The 20,462-nt window shown below is 39.8% G+C and overlaps 1 protein-coding gene across 1 annotated transcript; it reads right to left on the bottom strand.

The window, feature by feature from the left end:
- Positions 1-12,468: 12,468 nt before the first annotated feature.
- On the bottom strand, positions 12,469-18,866 carry LOC138225083 (uncharacterized). The gene is made up of 5 exons (XM_069183926.1): positions 18,764-18,866; positions 16,559-16,638; positions 15,142-15,994; positions 13,545-13,725; positions 12,469-13,105 (listed from the first exon to the last, which is right to left on the bottom strand). Exons 2-5 carry the CDS (start codon positions 16,599-16,601, stop codon positions 12,902-12,904), a joined length of 1,281 nt encoding a protein of 426 aa, XP_069040027.1. The 5' UTR covers positions 16,602-16,638; positions 18,764-18,866; the 3' UTR covers positions 12,469-12,901.
- Positions 18,867-20,462: the final 1,596 nt, after the last annotated feature.

Raw genomic sequence — 20,462 nt, 5'->3', positions numbered from 1 at the left:
ACGTTGAGGGAGTCCAGACCAGGTAGAAAAAGGTACTGAGGAGGAAAGGGCGAGGTGAGCTTAGGAGGTGGAAGAGATCCTACTACCAAGCAATGTAACTTATTGAACTGATTGTTGAAATAGTGAAGGAAGGGGTGTGTAAGGGAAATTGGATAATGAGGGCTTGATTGAGACCAGCTGCAGCAGTAACATATAGTGTTTTTCATTCTAGAAGAACTCAAAGTGCTTTGAAGGGTAAGTGCTTAAGTCGGAACCTTTTTTAAGAAAGCCTGTTTGGACTAAACCAGACAGGAATTTAGCTAGGGCACAGGCAACACCCCCCTCTCATACTTTTTGGAAAGATATAAAGTATAATTCCATTTTTTTTTTAAATTAAGGCGACATGGAGCTTGTTACATAAAGTGATGCCACTGCCACAGCAGAGTTCAATTTCGCAGGCTGTGGCTTCTCAAGAGAAGAACAGCTAGAGTAGAGTATTGGATCCTGAGCAGAGTTAGATCGGTGAGAAAATTTCCAGATGGCGAGAAACACAAAGCCAGAAGTGTAGTCCAGACATCGTGGTCGAAAAGAGAGCAGAAACCCAAAAGCCCAGGTAGCCGATACAGTAGATGAGAGCAATAAGCCAGAAGTGAAGTCCTTAAACCGCATTCAAAAAGGAACGAGTTCTGAAAACCAGGAAAGCCTAATCCAAGACAAAACATAAGGAATGAGTAGAGCTTAACAGGAATTTAAACCCAATGCTGAGCGCTGGGGTTACTGCAGACAGCCCTAAAGCTTGCTGGGGTTTGGAGGTGTGGTGGTGGACAGGTAAGGTGAGTGGTTATCTGATTGGATGTGGTCTATACCTTTTTAACGGGACTGTCGGTTGGTTGCATGAAGTCCTAGATCAGGCCTATCAGGTCCTTGACTGAATCCCAGCTGAGGCCTACACGAGCCCCTCCTTCCATAATCCCCTCAGCAAAGGTGGTCTCAGGCACCAACTGTTCTCCACGGCTCTCTGTCTCGGCAGTCGATCCCTTCTACTGTTTGCATTTCTCTATAGAGCTCTTTCTTGTAGTTCATTCTTGCTGTGTCCCATGTTGCAAAATTCGAAAATTTATGACTTAGACACATCTTTTTTAAAGTTAAAAATTAATTCAAAAACTTGATTCCCAGACTGAAGACTTTAAAAGGAAAGATTTGTTACAGTAAATTGGAGTTTATGTATAGCATACTGTATAATATGATGAAATCTGCTGAGCCTTTGTGCTGCTCTTTAGTGTCATTCCGGCTTTGAAAATCATCTACTTTGGATTCAGCCTATGGGCCGAGTTTCACCTGCTGTCCCCTGCTTGCTGCACACACTTTGCTCCCTGATTCCTGCCTGCTCTTGGTCTATTTTTGAAAATGGGCTATGGCTTACACTACCTGAAGCAGCAGAACATTACACATACTTAGTCTCCTACACAGCTTGGTCTTCCTCATCTTGTCAGCAGTGGAACCACCAGCCTTCCTTAGACAGGAAATTGATGGTTTACAGGCTGATCTGTTGGTGTGGAACTGTGTGATGGAGAGAGTTGGTAGTGGATGTTTGATTGCTAAGCTAATAAGTAGACACACACTCCAACACTTCTTTCAATTATTCCACCAGGTCATCCTGAGAGGTGTCTTTTCCTTTAAGCAAACATTCAGTTTCTGATTAACCCACAGAAGTTGTAAGTGCTATTTTACGATGGTGTCAGATTAGGAGTTTCGCTCACCTTGTGTTCTGAAAAGATGCTTTGAAACTTTGTGTTGGAAGATAGCCACCAGCGCTCAAGCTTGACAGCTGTTGTCTCTCAAAGACAAGTACAGTACTTCCTGTAGAGAAGCACTGCTCCCCTGTGGTCCTGCCTTGGGGCCATCACATAGGAGCGGCAATCTTAAAGGCCATCGGTTTCTCAGAACTGTGCTGCTGACTGATCTTCTCTGTTTTATGCATCTTATTTTAAGCACATCCCAGGCCCTCAGGCAAAGTTGCTCAATCTGAAGTGTGATGATATGTAAATTTCTTTTACATGAACCAATTTGTTTATATTTTACTATGCAGAAAAACGTATAATTTGCGAAAAACCTTCCAGTCTTAAATAAATGAATAACACTGCACACACCCCTGTGCGCATGTCCTTGTAAAGAACTGTAATTCCTTGTTTTGCTGACAACTCTCTTTACACAACATACAGGGAGAGGGTGGTCTCCCAGCACTGTGATAAAGCTGATCAACTCTTTTCTGCTGTCTCCAGTGTCTCTACTGACCTAAACTGCTAATGCCCTCAATTACAATCATAATTCCTTACATTTATATAGTGTAAGAGAATGGAAAAAGGATCGTCCTGATCCGCGGGATTCATGTAGCAGGTTTGGTATTCTGTAAGAACGATGTAATTTACGAACCCTGTGCGGGTCTCCAGGCGAGGTAGCTGAAATATCCAAGGCAGGCGGGAGGGAGAGTGGTCAGTTATTCCAGGCAGGGTCAAGACCAGGTAGGAGGCAAGAGGAGAGGCAAACAAATCTGATAGGGGTGAGGCAAAAGCGAGAAATCCAAAATTATAACCAAAGAGGCGATGTTGAGGGAGTCCAGACCAGGTAGAAAAAGGTACTTAGGAGGAAAGGGCGAGGTGAGCTCAGGAGGTAGAAGAGATCCTAATACCAAGCAATGTAACTGGGTGAACTGATTGTTGAAATAGTGAAGGAAGGGGTGTGTAAGAGAAATTGGATAATGAGTCCAGCTGCAGCCATAACATATAACATATAACATCTTCATTCTGGAAGAACTCAAAGCGCTTTAAAGGGTAGCGCTTAAGTTGGAACCTTTTTTAAGTAATCCCGTTTGGACCAAACCAGAGTGGAGTTTAGCTAGGGTACAGGCAACACCCCCCTCTCATACTTTTTGGAAAGATATCAAGTATAATTCCATTTTTTTGGTGGAAAATTAAGGCAACATTGACCTTGTTACATAAAGTGATGCCCCTACTGTATCTAGCTATAAGATTATGAAGACATGAATATTTCTCTATTAAACAGTTTGCGTTTTCCATATATAAACATACAGGTAAAAATAAATTTAATATATTTGTAAAATAAAATTAAATGAATGCCATAAAGAATTTTGTTTTTCATACAAGGTGCTCAGGAGAAAAAAAACAGACATACTGTATCATCACACTTCAGATTGTTCCTTACAAAGCAAAGGTGATCACCATCTTTGGATATGAGACGGTTGTTACTGGAAGATGGCTTGGAGCTTCAGTGTCCAGAGTGGGAATAAAGGAAGAAATCCTTGACCTCAAAAAGTAGCCATAGATCTGGCAAAGACCTGTATGAAGCATATTATTCAATTAATGGGCAAATACTAGCAGTTGTGAAGTTGTATTTGTTCGTCATTATCTGCTTTTGTGCGATCTAAGAATACAAATACCATATACAGTTCTGTCCGTAAATATTTGGACAGTGACACAATTTGTGTTTTGGCTCTGTACACCAGCACATTGGATTTGAAATGACTGAGGTTAAAGTGCAGAATGTAAGCTTTAATTGGAGGGTATTTACATCCCTATTGGGTGAACCATATAGGAATCACAGCCCTTTTAGACATAGTCCTCCCTTTTTAGGGGACCAGAAATAATTGGACAATTGGCTGCCTAGTTGTTTCTTGGCCATCTGTGTGTTGCATTATGAGTTCATGCACAAGAGAGCTAACAAAAGTTCTAGAGTTGATTCTAGATGTGGCATTTGCATCTGGAGTCTGTTGCTGTCCTCTCTAAACACGAGGACCGAAGAAGTGTTTTTGCCATTAAAGTGGGCCATCAGGAGGCTGAAAAATCAGACAGCCAAAACATTAGGTGTGTCAATTAACTGTTTGGCACATTTATAGAAGCAAGAATGCACTCATAATCTTAGCAATAGCAAGTGACCTGGAAGACCACAGTAGTGGATGAGTGAAGAATACTTTCAATTGTGAAGAAAAGCCCCTTTTCGACTGTTGAACAGGTTGGCAACACTCCAGGATGAAGGTATACTGTAGATGTGTTTAAGACTACCATAAAGAAAAGAATACACCAGCATAATGGCAGAGAGTTCACTACATGATGCAAACCGCTGGTAGGAAAGGCCAGGTTATGGTTTGCTTAAAAAGCACATAAAAAGCCTCTAGTGTTCTGGGACAAAGCTTTATGGACAGATGAGACAAAGATTAACCTGTACCAGAGTGATGGAAAGAAAAAAGTGGGGAGAAAAAATGGAACTGCTCATGATAAAACACACCACCTCATCTGTGGAACATGGTGGAGGTAGTTTCATAGTTTGGGCATATTTGGATGCCAGTGGAACTGGCTCACTTGTCTTTATTAATGTGACTGCAGATGGGAGCAGCAGGATGAATACTGAAGTGTACAGAAGCAGCTAATCTGCTCAGATCCAATCAAATGTTTCAAAACTCATTGCAGCAGGACAATCTCTCTCATCCTAGCGTTAATCCCGCATCAGCAGGGTCCGCTTGTCGGCACACCCGTCTCCATTTGGTGGTTTGAACCAAATCTTTGAACTGACGTTGCCATTAAATGCCACCCAGAATACTCCAACTGGCGTGTCGCTCCGCCTGCCGTCAGTGGGGGGGAGGAGAACAAAGTAATGTAGCCAATTCATAGAGGAGGATTATTAGGAGGCATGGAAAATCTGGCCAGGACACTGGGGTTACACCCCTTCTCTTTTCAAGAAACACCCTGGGATTTTTAATGGCCACAGAGAGTCAGGACCTCGGTTTTACATCTCACCAGAAAGACAGCGCTTGTTTACAGCATAGTGTCCCTGTCACTATACTGGGGCATTAGGACCCACATGGACCGCTGGCCTGCTGGCCTCACTAACACCTCTACCAGCAGAAACCTTAGTTTTTCCCAGGAGGTCTCCCATCCAGGTATTGACCAGAATCACACCTGCTTAGCTTCAGTAGGCTGCCAGTTGTGAGTTGCAGGGTGACATGGCTGCTGGCTCTCATTACAGCAGGACAACGACCCCAAGCATACTGCTAAAGCATACATGGAGTTTTTCAGGCCAAAAAGTGGAATGTTATTGACTGGCCAAGTCAATCATCCAACCTGAATCCCATTGAGCATGCATGTCACTTACTGGAGACAAGACTGAAAGGAAAAAGCCCCCAAACAATCAGGAATGAAAATGAATTACAGGCCTGGCAGAGCATCACAAGGAAAGATACCAAACGTCTGGTGATCTGTATGAGTCACAGATTTCAGGCAGTCATCAATTTCCAATTACTTTTGGTCCATGAAATGGGGGGAAATGTGTATAAAAAGAGCTGTGATTCCTATATGGTTCACCAAATACATATGTAAATACCCTCGAATTTAAGCTGACATTCTGCACTTTAAACTCGTTGCCATTGTTTCATTTTAAATCCAATGTGCTGGTGTACAGAGCCAAAACAACTAAAATTGTCACTGTCCAAATAATGTATTTACGGACTGCACTATAAGCGTTTGGAGAGTAATCCAGTTGAATATGGCATGCTGCAATGTTTTCGCCAGAGGTTTAAGGGAGATCTCTGAGAAGCCAGACATGAGAAACACTTCTTTAGAAGATTGCTGGTCAATCCAGGGCCTGGTTTCATTACACTAGATCAGTTTTGTCCAGATCTTGAGTTATACAATGATTGCTCTTGCAGAGGAAGGTTGTATGCCCTTCACTTTGCTGATACAAAGAGACGACCGAAGCATGAGGAAGTTCTTGGCCAAACATCCTCATTTTAGCTGTTCTGGCTGTGATTTCACTTTCTCAGCCAATTCACACGATGCAGCTTCCCATAAATTTACAGTATATATATTGTCCTCCAATGGGACTTGATAAATTCCTGTTATTAAATTCCTTTACAACTCCATGAATCAAAAACAGAAATGGGGTTATTACATTGGATTTATTCCAAACTATACTACTGCATGGAGGGCCATGTTTCTGGAACTTCTTGAAACTTTTTACTCCTTAAAACCATGATTCCTGCTGGAAAGGACCTGGAGAAACATCAGTTTCAGAATTGGCTGTGTAAAAACTGAAACTGCTCTCTCAGACCAGAGAATCCATATTTTAAAAAATCAGCACCCACATGCCTGAACAACTACCATCCAATTGCACTCACCCCCATCATAATGAAGTGCTTTGAAAATCTGCTTATTCCACACATTAAAGCCAGCATTCCAAAAACACTTAATCCTCTCCAGTTTGCATATCGCACAAACCGCTCCACGGAGGATGCAATCTCTATAGCTTTACACACCACACTTACCCACCTGGATAAAAGGAACACCCATACAAGAATGCTGTTCATTGACTTTAGCTCAGGATTTAACACCATCATACCCATAAAACTTTCTACCAAACTCAGGACTCTAGGTTTAGATACTACCCTCTGTAGCAGGATCCTAGACTTCCTCACCAGAAGACCCCAGACTGTCAGGATTGGCAACCTCACCTCCAACACGCTCACCCTGAACACCGGTGCCCCTGAAGGCTACAGTATGTGCTCAACCCACTGCCTTACTCCCTGTTCACCCACAACTACTGCCAAGTTCAGCACAAACAACATCATCAAGTATGCTGACGATACCACAGTCGTGGGCCTGATCACTGACAACCATGAGACTGCCTACAGGGAGGAGATAAGACACCTATGTGCCAGACCAACAACCTATGTCTCAACATCAGCAAAGCCAAAGAGCTGATCTTTCACTTCAGGAGACAAGGAAAAGTCCACTCCCCCATCTACATCAAAGGGTCTGCGGTGGAGATGGTGAATAACTTCAAATTCCTAGGTGTTCACATCTCTAGGGACCTCACATGGGCACTCAACACCTCCAGTCTCATCAAGAAGGCACAACAGCGGCTGTACTTCCTGAGAAGGCTGAAGAAAATACGCCTGCCTCCACAGATCCTCACCAACTTCTACAGATGTACGGTGGAGAGCATACTGACCAGCTGCATCACAGTCTGGTATGGCAGCTGCACCGCATCTGGCAGAAGGATCCAGACGCTCCAGTCACACACAACTAGACTCCAAAATAGCTTCTTCCCCAGAGCCTTCAAACTGGTGACTCCCCCACTCCCTCCCATCATACTATGATCTCTCCTAACTTCTTCCTGTACCCACAATGACTGTACTCCAACACCACTACATACACGACAACTGAATGTAAGCCGAAATTGTACTTAAAACTGTACTAGATGTAATATTTATTAATCACCATATTATTTTTGTACTGTTCCACGAATTACTTTTGCACTGTATTTGTCCTGTTGTATTCCTTTCTCTATTTGCTTATTTGCAGAGTTTGATTACACTTTCATTTAGTTACACTGTTATTGTGTTACAGTCTATTGTCCTGTCTTCTGTTCTATTTATATACTGCACCTGAGTGACTAATGAGAAACACTTTTCACTATACTATGCAGCCGCGTAAGTATAATGTCAAACAGAGCTGAATTGAATTGAATTCCATGTTTTTTAACATTGTACCCCCATCTGTCAGCAGATGTGCAGTACTATGTAGCAACATAATTAAAGTCAAGGGGAGTTAATCTTCAAAACTGGGGCTGTTTGTTTGGGTTTATCTAGAATTATTCACCCGTCTCTAAAAATTCAAAACATAGACATAGTCAGTTTGGAGGGACCTCTGTGTTTTCTCATGTCGTACTTTGCCTGTGGTTGAGTTACAGCCTGTGAGGTCCTATTGTCAAGCCAATAGATAGTCTTAGAACCTCATGCATCACTTTCTAATTTTAGGCTAATGGTACTAATTTTCATACTGTATTACAGTAATCCATGAGAGTTGGAATCCTTTGCAGATTACACTACAGTCAAAAGTTAAATTACAGTGGTTTTTGCTGGTAATTTTGCTTTTATACCAACCTCACCCCACCATAACAGGAGTCTAATAAGTTACTGCTGGAAATGGTAAACTAGACAAGGCAGGAGTCAGACATGTGCTGTACTGTGACACAGGACAGTGTGAGCAGGCAGCACAGTGTGTATTAAACAGGGGAAAGCAGCCAAAACAATTTCCAGGATGTAATCCAAAAAACAGTTGTAATTTTTTTTAATTCATTAAATTTATCCTCAATCCTAAAATTAGGATGTGTAAAAAAGGATGTTCATTATTTCACCCATGTACTGCACAGTGATCCTTTAATTGGTTAGTAATGCTTTAATTTGAATCATACTGTATATTAAACAGTTCATACAATTTTTTTTTAAATTAAGACACTCTGATTAAACCTACAGGCAAAGCTCCTTTTGACAGAATAGTCACAATTTGCACATAAAAACACACACAAGTGCTTTCACAGGCCCAATGGTGGTATTCCCTGATCCTGCAGTTCTGTGTCAAAGTTACTGGTACATCAGACATTTTTAATTAGAGCATTTCAGACTTTGAATACAGTGTTTTCCCAGGCTGGAGGTTTGATACCTCAAGAGGAGGAAGAGAGCCTCTATGTATTCGCTCAAATTAGCGTTCTTCACTCCTGAAAACTAGGGCGAGTGGAGAGAGGTTCAAGAAAAATTATAGGACATTTCTCTAAAGGTTTTCAGAAATGTGAAAATGATCTGAAGTTGCGTGAGAATGTAATATAAGGTTCTTAATTAGAAACTCTGGTGGTGCTGATAGTAATCCTGGTATCCGACCTGAAATATAACCATGGAACTGTTTATCACAAGGGACACTTTATGCAAAGCTGATTCATTTGGTGGTGCTTTTGGAATAGATGCATCTATTTAACACCCTCCATTTATTGCTTTTAACATGAGCCTATAATACTTTACTGCTGGAGATGGTAAAGCAGTGCTAGATAAGGCAGGAGTCAGACATGTGCTGTACTGTGGCACAGGACAGTGTGAGCAGGCAGCACAGTGTGTGTGTGAAACAGCGAAAAGCAGCCAAAACACTGTTCAGGCTGCAATTCAACCATGGACAAAAATATATCATGAGAAAACAGAGAAGAGTTACTTCATCTGCCTAAGTTTGCCTAAGTTTTGATTCTTTAGACACGGGACAATAATTCTAGATAAACCCGGACAGTTACAATTCTGAAGATCAACTCCTCTTGACTTCAGTGTTGCTACATGGCACAGTTTGAAATGCTCAGTTTACGAATGTGAGCTGTATATAAATATATACGTGTGGACAAGTCAGTGCGCGGACTGTGTACTGAGAGTCTCATTCCACATCACAGGTCTCCACAAACCCGGTGAGCCAGTGACTATGACACAGGATTGCGGTCCGTAGCGCCCTTGAGCTTGTGATTCTGTAATGCATATTGTATATTGTTAAAGAGAGCTTTACTGTTTTTCCAAATTTACAAAATACTAAATGTTTAATAGAAGTCCCAAATTACATTGCTAACAAATTAAAGGGGCGCTTTGTAATACGTGTGTATGTAATGATATTTTTTTAATATTACCCAATAAATATATAACCCACAGATAGATCATTTTTCTAAGTTTGAAGTACAGATTAATCTTCCCCTTGACACCGTTATTCTGATACATCACACAGACGGATTTTGTCAGAAGCAGCTGTTAAACTAGTGCGGGTTCAGGAAGCAGCAAACGCAGGGCGATCACTGGGGTAAAAAAGCGTTGAGGCTTTAAATGCAGAACAAAATGATCAGAATTAGTCATACGTACTGTAGGCAAGATCTTAAAACACAACAGTGAGGTGAAGGCAGTTAGAGTGCAAGCAAGTGTACCGAAACAGTACACAGTGAATTCCTTCCTAATTTACAAGTCCTGTTACTGTTAAAGGGGTGTGTACAGGTATAAAATCCATTTTCCGAGATTTTCATTTGCAACAACTTTTCAAAATGTTTGTCTTTCACTTGGGGTTGTGTGTAACAATATCGAAATGAACGTGAAATACATTCTGATTGAATGTGTCTTGTTTGCAATTTCGCAAAATGTTTAAGTTGGAATCGGTGTTTAGACTTTCTATAAGCATATAGAGTTTCTATAAACTGGGCAGTACAACAGCGAGCAATTATCTGCAGTTTGAAATGATGTGTACAATATGTGTTGTGTATGTCCATGTAAAATGATGCATGTATTTTGCCAAATGTCTATTTTAAAAACCACTACAGGTAGTGGCTAGAGTCCTTTTACTAATGTTGGAATAACACAACAAAACTTAACTAAATAAAAAGAATGGGACATTGTGCAATTTGTGGGGTGGTATAATGAACATTGTTTCTTACATATCTTACTGAAATATAAAACTGCAAGCTGTTTTATGCACTCCGGGACTTAAATACTGAAATACTATGTCAAAGCAAAGAGTCAGGAAAGCATCAAAATTGATATGATTTGGAAGGTGAAAATGTACGGAACTAACTTCAAGCCATCTCATTTTACAGGAACAATTTTTAAACTCGAATCTGAATACAAAATGTATGTTACACAGCCATCTTGGTCTACATTATAATAAGTGTAAAGTGACTTATTAGATACAATGCTTGTATGCCTAAAAATCTCAGGAGGGGGACCCTTGTAAAATTCACCACTTTTTATCACATCTTAGAGGCTGCCTCCTGGATGGAAGAAGAGGGATACATTCATTGAAAGATCAATGGGTTGCATCACAGAAAAGCTTTCTATTATAGGTAGTAGGTTACCCATATATACAACCAGGAAACATTCATACCCTTGAACCATGAAAGCCACCCATTTGCAGCACTGAAATAAAGCAGGGAGGAATTTAAGCAACGCAGTTCACAAAGGACTGAGAGGGAGTTGCCCTCTCTCTCATGAGATAGTATATCTAGATTATAGTGCACAACCAAGCAATGTGGTTAAAAATGAAGCACTTCTGAGTAAGCGTGAAGTATTGCCTTCTCTTTCATAGAGAGAAAGCATATCACTATATCAGGCTTAGAGGAGTGGCATGCATAGTTTGTGCCTTCTCCATGCCCCTGATCCAATGTACCAAAGAAGGAAACCCCAGAGGCATTTGTTCAATAAAACAGTAGATCTTCCTGTAGAGGACAGGATCTAAGTTATTCAGTGGTTTCTAATAATGTGGAAACCATAAATTCATCGAAGGAACAGAGGAAAAAGAAAAACTGGCAGCTACAGAGAGAAGAGGAAAGTAGGAGCAGAGAGAAGAGAAGAGAATGAGAAGACAGAGAGGAAGACAGAAGACTAAAGCTCCTTGTTCTAATCAGATTTTATGACCAGATTCAAGTTCAGTTTTTGAACTTTGTTAAGAGAACTTGCCATTCTACTGCTTTTAGGAAACTTTCCTATATAGAGAATCCCTGGGTTACAAACACAATCTACTGGTTAGTGAATGGATTTTATAGAAAAGGGAGGTTCCCATTCATTTCATAGCATCCTGATTTCTAAGAGATTGTGATGGCCATCATCCTTCCTCTACAGGGCGCTCCTACGTTTTCCAATGTGTTGCCAGTTGTATTTGTCCCAGCTGTATCTTATCCTGTTTTCCCTACTGAAGCCCGGCGTCTCCATAGTTCTGGGCTCAGCTTTGGAAGATGGATGCCCGGAAGCCCGCCTACCACCGGGCACAGGAGTGGCCCGAGAGCACAGGATTCACCACGGTGTCCTGACCCTCTGAGCCTGGGGCTCGGAGCGCCTTGTCCTGTCAATGTTTTAACTATCTGTATTCCTCCTTCCCTATTCCCTGTGTCTGTCTTGGATGGATATCCCGGCACCTGGACCTTGGACTGCACCCTGATTTCCCCTACTTGACTTCCTTTCGGACTCGTGCGCCTGCACTCCCCCCTGCACCAGATCACTGCCGTCACCACCCCCTGTGTTTCCACCCACCCTGATCCTGCTGTGTCCTTCCTGATGTCCTACTCCAGTCACTTCCGGATTATACCGTCTCGCATAGAGTCTTTAACTACATTTCACGGTATTTCCCGTGACAGAGATTTAACTATTAGGTTGAGTAATGAAAGTTAAGATAACTTTGCCCACTTGGCTCAGGGTTAACCTCCTGACATAGGAGGAGGAGGCTAGAGTCCTTCTGGGAGGCCATGCAGAGAGAACACTGACCAAGGGGTAGCTGCAGAGGTGGAGATGGGGTGGAAGAGGGATGCGAAAGACAAATGTAAGGGAAAGAGGGAGATAATGTACAGTATCTATGATGGTTGAGTGAGAAAGTGATGTCCTGATTAATTACAAATTACAGACAGCTGAGCTTTCATCATAAACTCCTTTAAAAAAGTTGAATTCACGTTTTAGCCTTCAAGAACCAGGGCTTGGTTTATTAAATGCCAATCTTTAGAAAGAGGTAACCCAGAAAGCTAAGTGCACTCAGGCTCTGCAGGACCGGAATTGGACACTGGTAGTCAACAAGACAAAAGAGAGACAAGCAGAAAACATACACCCTTCAAATATTTTATTGACGCACTTATCATTTTAAATTATTTAGTATTACAAAAATACTAAATATGTTCCAGGCACCAAAATGATTATTGAAATGAAATTTAATATTATCATAATTTAATGAAATTATTGCATCATCATTTTATAATTATTACAAAAATTAAGGAAAAAACCCAAGTACCGTATAGTGAAGATGATTAAATGCAATAGCTCTGAACAATCCAACACAAATGGCTTGGCATACAATTAGTTCTAATTATCATATCAAATTGTAGTTTAAAAGAAAAATTTATTCAAACAAATTCCTTGATCAGAGAGAAATTAAGCAAAGTAGTATACTTATGCTGTTTAAGGAAATACCCCTTTTACTAGATAACAGCAAAAGCTAAATAGCTTTGAATGTTAAATTACTGGCATTTTCATATATATATACTCTGTAAGGTAAAGTATCTGCATGCATGTAACTACTAAACTGTTTTAGTTAACAATAGGCTCTTCCTTTATTGCCACTTTCGAAACTGAAGCTCCAGTCCATGTCCCAGTGATAGTGGTCTGGTGTCCGAAGACAGTGAGCACCTTCGCTGTGTAAGGAACATCAATGATCCCCTTCTGGACTACAGCCTTGAATCTCACAGCCTCCCCAGGGGGCACTGTAGCATTCAAGCTGGATGTATTAACAATCTGCAATGAAAGAAGCAAAAGCCATTGGCTGGGGTCTCTGCTTTCAGAAAACAGTGGACAAATACAGCATTCAAAACCAGTAAGCTAAAGCAGTTCACTGGTTATGGCAATAAAAAAAACAAAGGAAGAGGTAAAGGTTTATTCCACGCTGAAAGGGAAAGAAAAGAGACAGTGTTTCATCTGTAGAGCCTTTTTCAGATGTGCTTGAACTTAATAAAAAAACAAGGCAATTTAAGGAGTTAAGTTGTAGTTAAAATGTGCATAACAACAGTGTTCTAGTATCAAAGTCACCATGTTAGTCAAGTGCCCTGTTTTCTTCTTCCATTCCACATATACAAAACAGCGATGTCTTGCTCAATTTCTTTGAGTAACAGCCCAGGGGGCTTAAAGGCACCATTCATCTTCAATAGCTTAATCCACTACTGGGAACATACTGTACCTCTTTCCTTTCTGTCTCTGTAAAACTCCAGTTGTGAGTAGTACTGGCATTAATAGAGACTGTGGTTTCATTCGCAGCCAACAATGGGATTCCAGCTTGAAAGGTTGTTGATGCTCCAACTGCCAGAGTAAATTCATGAGAATGGGTGAAAGAGCTTTCCAAGGAAATAGTTTCAGAAAACCTGAAAAAAAAATCACATTCTATTTTAGAACTTCTTGTTTCAAAGCTGCAGACTGTATCAACCTGGCTGCACCACACTGGGAGAAGGAGGACTTGTGCAAGTACTTGCCTGACAAACCAGCCGGGTGAATTTCATGAACTTCAGAGATAGTGAAGATGGCAAGACAGGGTTTTTTCATGTTGTTACTGCTTGCTCAAATTGTGGCTGACTAAAGCCTACCCAAACCTGCTGACACTCTCCAGGTGTGGAACCTCCCAGACACAGACAGCTGATGGTGCATCTGCAATTTCCCTCACGGGATCAATAAAGTATCTATCTATCTAAGTAAAGCCATTGACCATGAGAAGAACATGCAAAATCCTCACGGAGGAGGACTGGACTAGAGTCAAACTCAGGATTCAACAGTTTCGAAGTAGTTTCTTTGCAAGTTTTTGGCTGTTCTTTTGCAATGTTAGTAATTTTTGTATCTTCTGCTGGTGTTCCTTCATCTTTTCTGTCACATATTCTAATTCTCCTCAAGCCCGAAAATACCCTCATGACATCATCATTAAATTCAGCATATATAGAGTGGACAGGAAGGTAAGTTGGTAGTTTTTCAAATGTATTGCAGTACATTGATGATGATGAAGATAATAATTACAAGTAACAAGGACTCCCCTCCACTACCATCAATGAGTAGCTCTGCCAGAGTGCACCAATACACTCATCACACAGTAGCTCTCAATGGGGAGGAGAACAGAGAGTTGAAGCCAATTCATAGATGGAGATTACTGGGAGACCATGATTGTTAAATTCCAATCTAAAATTTGTCCAGGACACCATGGTAACACCCCTACACTTTTTGAGAATCACCCTGTTATTTTTAATGACCACAGAGAGTCAGGGCATCGGTTTTATGTCTCATCCGTCTCACATTATAATGTCCCCGTCACTATACTGGGGCATTAGGACCCACCCAGACTGCAGGGTGGGCACCCCCCACTGGTCCCACTAACACCTCTTCCTGCAGCATTCTTAGCTTTCTCTGGAGGTCTCCCATACAGGCTCACACCTGCCAGTTGTGTTGCAGTGTGGTGATTCTTCTTAACCACTTCTATAACATTTTTAAAATTGTTTAAAGTCAAATTGAGAGTCAAGTGATTTACTGACAGGTTATAGTTGAACATATATGTAGAAATGAATCTAAAGGTAGATTTTTCATTTAATAATATCTCAAAATAAATTTTCAGACATCATTAAATTCAAATTTTGTTACCCTTAAACATCTTTGTGTTAAATTTGCCAAATGATTACCAGCAGTCCTACAATTTAAGTTTTAGATCTATTGGCAGTGTATTTTGTGTGTAATTTTTGTAAATATTGTGTATTTTGTGATATACAGAAAAATGAAAATACAACTTAGAATGCAGCACTTACTGGAAAGTTGCAGTGTAAGGAACAGAGCCGGTAGAGTTGTCACAGTCATGTTGCCCAACTATCAGAGGCTCTTTTGAAAGAATCTTTGCATCTTTAACAGAAAAATCCAAACTTAAAATTTGACTTATGGTTTTATCTTGCGTGAGGGCAAGGATTGGGAATTGATTGTAGCCAGATCCAAGATTCTGTGCTCTTCCAATCCAGTTATCACTGGCAATCCTGGGTGGTGGGGCAGTGTAGATCTTCCCTCCATTCTTGGAGACACACCACAGATTGCCATCAGGAGAGAAGGCCATGAAATGGGTAAGTTCTGTCCAGCCTCCAGTTCCAATAATCTCACTGTTTTTACTCCAGATGTAGTTCATATCATTCGGAGGGCTTCCTTTAAGCAGATTCCCTTCTGTGGTCACAGTGTACAGGATACCCGCAGGGTCAAAGAACAGAGAAGGGAAGCACCATCCTCCAGTTCCTATCTTCGTAGCAACCCTGTACATCCAGGACACGTACTCATTCTCAGGAGGGGGACCCCTGTAAAGTTCACCACTCTTCATGACAACATAGAGTGTGCCGTTTGGATGGAAGAAGAGGGAATGAACTTGATCCCACCCAGACCTTCCTACACACCGAGCTTTCTGCTTCAGCCAGTTCTCATCTGGATTCGCTGGAGGAGACCCAGAATACAGCTGTGCATTACAGACTGCAAACATTGTTCCTTGAGGGCTGAAGGCGACGTGAGAGATGCCTTGCAGATTTCCCACATATTTCGAATATTCACTAAAGTTGTCATTGTAATTATTTGGGGGCAGTCCAATCTTGATACTCCCTGATCTTTCCATGGCAAACAGCACCATACCTTTCCCAAAAAAAAATATATAATCAAATAGTGAACAAAATAACCAATTTCACCAACTTCAAATATCCTAATCTTTAAAAGACTATTATATAATAGTAATACATTTAATATAACATCTAACTAATGAAAACAAAGCAATAAGAAAAAAGGACAGATTGTAATGGTTTATTAGGATTTGGTGTCCTCCCAAAGTGGGAAAATAATTAATCAAAAAATTCAGTGAGAAACTTGAAATTGTTTTACATACAGTATTTATTATTCTAAGTGAACTGTTTAGAATCTAAATATTATCTGGCTGTAGAGCTCTTTCAGGTGTTTTCTTTTACATGACATCTTGAAAAATTCTGGAGCTTTGAAACCTTCAATCTTGACATTATAGAGTAATTCGTGTAGATCAATTTCAAGATTAATTTCTGAGTCATTGATATCGGAGTCTCAGCCTTTGAGCTCACTGTCGTGTGAGTTGATGGTGCCCTGAGTGCCCATTTTATCCCTTCAGACAGCTCCTGTAGATTTGCAAATACAGTTTATCTGTGAAACAATGTCAGTTCTCTACATACTCACACATATTGTCTGCTGCTCCTGAAGTCTTAACCTGGTCAGACATGGTCTCTTTCTGAAGATGAGGTCAACTTTCTGTCTGTCTGCAAAACAGAATTCCATATACAAAATAACATTATTTTTCACATAACTTACAAGTAGGTACTTACTACTTAGAAGTTTCCTAATATTCTAATAATGCATGTTACATCTACAGTACCACAAATATACAGTATGTCAAACTACCAACTGCATACTGTGTTAATTTTCCCCTTGAGACTTTTATTCTGATACATCAAGCGGGTTGTGTCAGAGGCAATTAATAATGAATTTCTTAATTTTTGTTTGTTATGCTAGTGTGGATTGAAGCTATATTTGTAGGAAGAAATGAGCAAAATTAATCATATATAGATAAGTTCTTAAGACAGCAGTGAGGTGAAGACAAGTACACTGTGAGAAACTATACATAAACAATACACAGTTCACTCCTTCCTAATTTACAACTGCTATAGTATTACCAAGGGGTGTATCCAGTTATAAAAAAATCTTTTCTAGATTTTCAATTATAATTACTTTTCTGTTTGAGCATTTACATTGCACTTGGAGGTTGTAACTTACAATATGTAAATGAACATTAAATACATTTTAATTAAATGTGTCTTGATTTCAAGCTATTAGGTCACAAAATGTCTTAGTTTGGAAACATTGTGTAACTGTATGTAAAATTCCTATTAGCACTGTATGTGTTGTGTACTGTATGTCCATATAATGTGACTTGATTATCAAACATGGCTTTGCCTGTATGTTTTTTCCAGATATCTATTTTAATAACCACAAAAGACAATGTTCAGAATCCAACATTTTTTAGATTTTCACATAATCTGTTGCAGGACTACATTACTCTCTGGAATTGCCAGGTGGCACAGTGAATCTATCTTAATGTGGCTTTTGCACAAATCCTATTTTAATCATAACAAGTAAATGTTTATTAACCCATTAGTGCTTTCCTGCACTAATCATACTGTACAGTAACACTAACTGACATTTTTCATTTTTTAATTAAATGCAGTAACAGAATTATTCGTAATGAAATATAAATTAATAGTAATTAGAGAACAGACAATTTATTGTTAGAATTGTACATAGTGGCTTTATATACTAATTGAAACAATAAGGAAATATATCTTATTTAAAACAAAAAAGAGGTTTTAAGTGATTTGAATGACTTTCAAAGAATGACTTACAGTACAGTATGTCACTCTAATTGGATGAGCTAAATTAAAAGCTACTAGTGTTACTTTTTCCATTTTCTACAAAAGGTTCAATGAAGCTACAAGCTTTTCATTATCCATTACAGCAATAACGACACCAAGTGTTCATGGAAAACATTATAACTTTATATCATTTTATAATGATAATAAACATTAGGTAGTTCAAACGAGCATGCCAGAACGTTTCCAAAATAAGCATAGCAAGTGGCTAAGTTAAAGACTGTGATGCAGAAAACGTTTATGAAAAAGATGGAATAGTGCTTAAAGTTTTATAAAGCAATTAATAATTAAATATACAGTATATTATCCGCCCATCCATTTTCTAACTGTCACGGAATCTGGGGTATAGCTGTGGAGAGAGACCGGTGAGAAGGGAGGACCCTATGTGTAGCGGCAGGAACAGAGCAAATAAGGTGGTTTGCTCCGGGCTCAAGGTATCGGGTGAAGTCGGAACGAGACATAAGACCTCACGTAGCGGATGTGGGGCGACGTGGTGAGGCGAGCCTCTCTACAACCAATCCCAATACCGAGCGAGAGGAAAGTGAGACCCGGAAATATATAGCCCCAGACAACAAGACAAACCAGAAGAGCAAGTAAAGCACAGAGGAACAAGGAACAGGACAGATACATGTACAGTTATGTGATTATTATTTAGTCAAGCAAGATGCAGTAGGACCATACATAGGATTGGTAACAGTAATGTACAACGCTTGCCCTTGGGAATATTATGGTGTACAGCAGTATCAGACATTTACTAAAGTAAATGTACTGTGGGATAGTAATGATTCCCAGAAACATTGCCATGGTATTTTCTTGATATTCTTATGATATAGTATAGTAAAACATTCTGAAGGCAAATCACAACACTTACGGTGGTTATACAATTGTAAATTGGAGAAAATACTGTAAAACACTGTAATGATGACCTGTAACACATCAGCTATGAAATAAAACTTACCTTGGTTATACTCTGAAGAAAGCAGCTTTTGAATCACACTTGGTCCAGCAGGTACTGTATGAGTATCAAGGTAACGATTTCTTCAGTGCTTTCTCTCTGACTGTAAATGCCTGTCCTCAGCTTCATATTTATACATACAGTATAAAACTAAAAACACCTTAAAACGTTTTGGATTGGATATTATCCTTCAACACTCCCCTTTCACATGCAGATATCAGTTTTTTCTTGAAAACACATCAAAGACACATTTGCAGACAGAACAAGTTCTGTAAGTACAGTATATCGAAACCGTTTGCATTTTTTAATATTCCTGCTTTTATGTAACTGAAATTCATTTGTTTCCCCAAAATTTGATTTCCAAATTAAAACAGAAGTATTTCTTGAACTGCAGCAAAAATTGCGAAATGACTTATGTGACTGCAGTTTCAGTCCAGTGTCTTCATAAAAGACACAGTGTGGCGAAACAACATGTTCAAAATGTTTTTAATATGTAACATAAAAAATTGAATAAAAACTAAACCAAATCATACCCAATATGAATGACAAATGTATTATCTTAAGACAAATGCAAACAGTAAATTCCTCCCTTAATTTAAACATATCCATTAATACCATTTGTCAATGAGTTCACAAGGAAACATATGTATGATACAGAGTCTAATTTAATAGAACTATTTCTTTTGTCACAATCAGGAACTATAATTCAAAATGGTAGGGTCCCTTTGTAATTAAAGGGTTAAGTGTATAATCCATACATCTATTTTTTAACTTTTTGTAAAATACTATTTATATAATATTCAATTTAGAAGATTCATTTATATAATAATCAGTTTATTTGTTTTGAACATTTCCCTTCATTTGAGTACAGCAGGATTTTTGTGATGACATACAGTACTTGGTTTCCCAATGAGGCTGTTGGTGCTTGGTGCAGAGGACATATGGGGGACGGGGGCCAGTATATCAATTATCAAGATCTTTTCTCCAGAATATTTTTGAATGGCAATCCCAATTGGGCTGATAATAGTAAATGGGAAAAGGAAGTGAATCAAAGAGGCATGCCATGACCTTGTCAACTTCAACACTAGGTACAGCGTCTATGGTCTTGCTGTTGGAGGTCACAGATTGCAAATATTACAGCTGAAAGGCCATAAAGTAAACAGTGAGTTGATCTGGAGCCAAGGAGATGGAGTAATTCAGAGGCTAGTTTGGGAATCTCAATCAGAGTGGAGAGATAAACCAACTGACATTTGGATGGACAAGACTCAGAATGAGTAGGAAACGGGTACACAGCACGAGTTGGCTTCACCGCAGAAGCTACAGATATGAAGGAAGTGGAAAGCAGAAGATGAAATGATTTGAAAATGACCATGAAGATCTCTAGAGTGGCTTGGTTTGAAGAAGACTAGGTGCTTGGGTATAATGGAGGGATATCACGTGGGTGTAACTGTAGGGTTTGTGCGGTGGTGATTAAACACTCTGCCTGTACGGATGGGAACTGCATGAACACAGATATTCCTGTAAAGGTTTATTGCTGAACAATAACATTTACACCTGCCGCGTTCTCGTTCTTTCTCTTCTTGATAGTCCCTCTTTTCCCATCATGCTCTCCCCGGAAGCAATCAGAAAAAAACAGAAAGTCACATTAACGGAAACTTATCCACAAACTGCAACAGAGAGCTCCACACAACTCAAAAACATT

The sequence above is a fragment of the Lepisosteus oculatus genome, chromosome 25 (genome assembly GCF_040954835.1).
Source record: "Lepisosteus oculatus isolate fLepOcu1 chromosome 25, fLepOcu1.hap2, whole genome shotgun sequence".
Lineage (NCBI taxonomy): Eukaryota > Metazoa > Chordata > Actinopteri > Semionotiformes > Lepisosteidae > Lepisosteus > Lepisosteus oculatus.
This window is presented reverse-complemented; position numbering and strand designations above follow the sequence as displayed.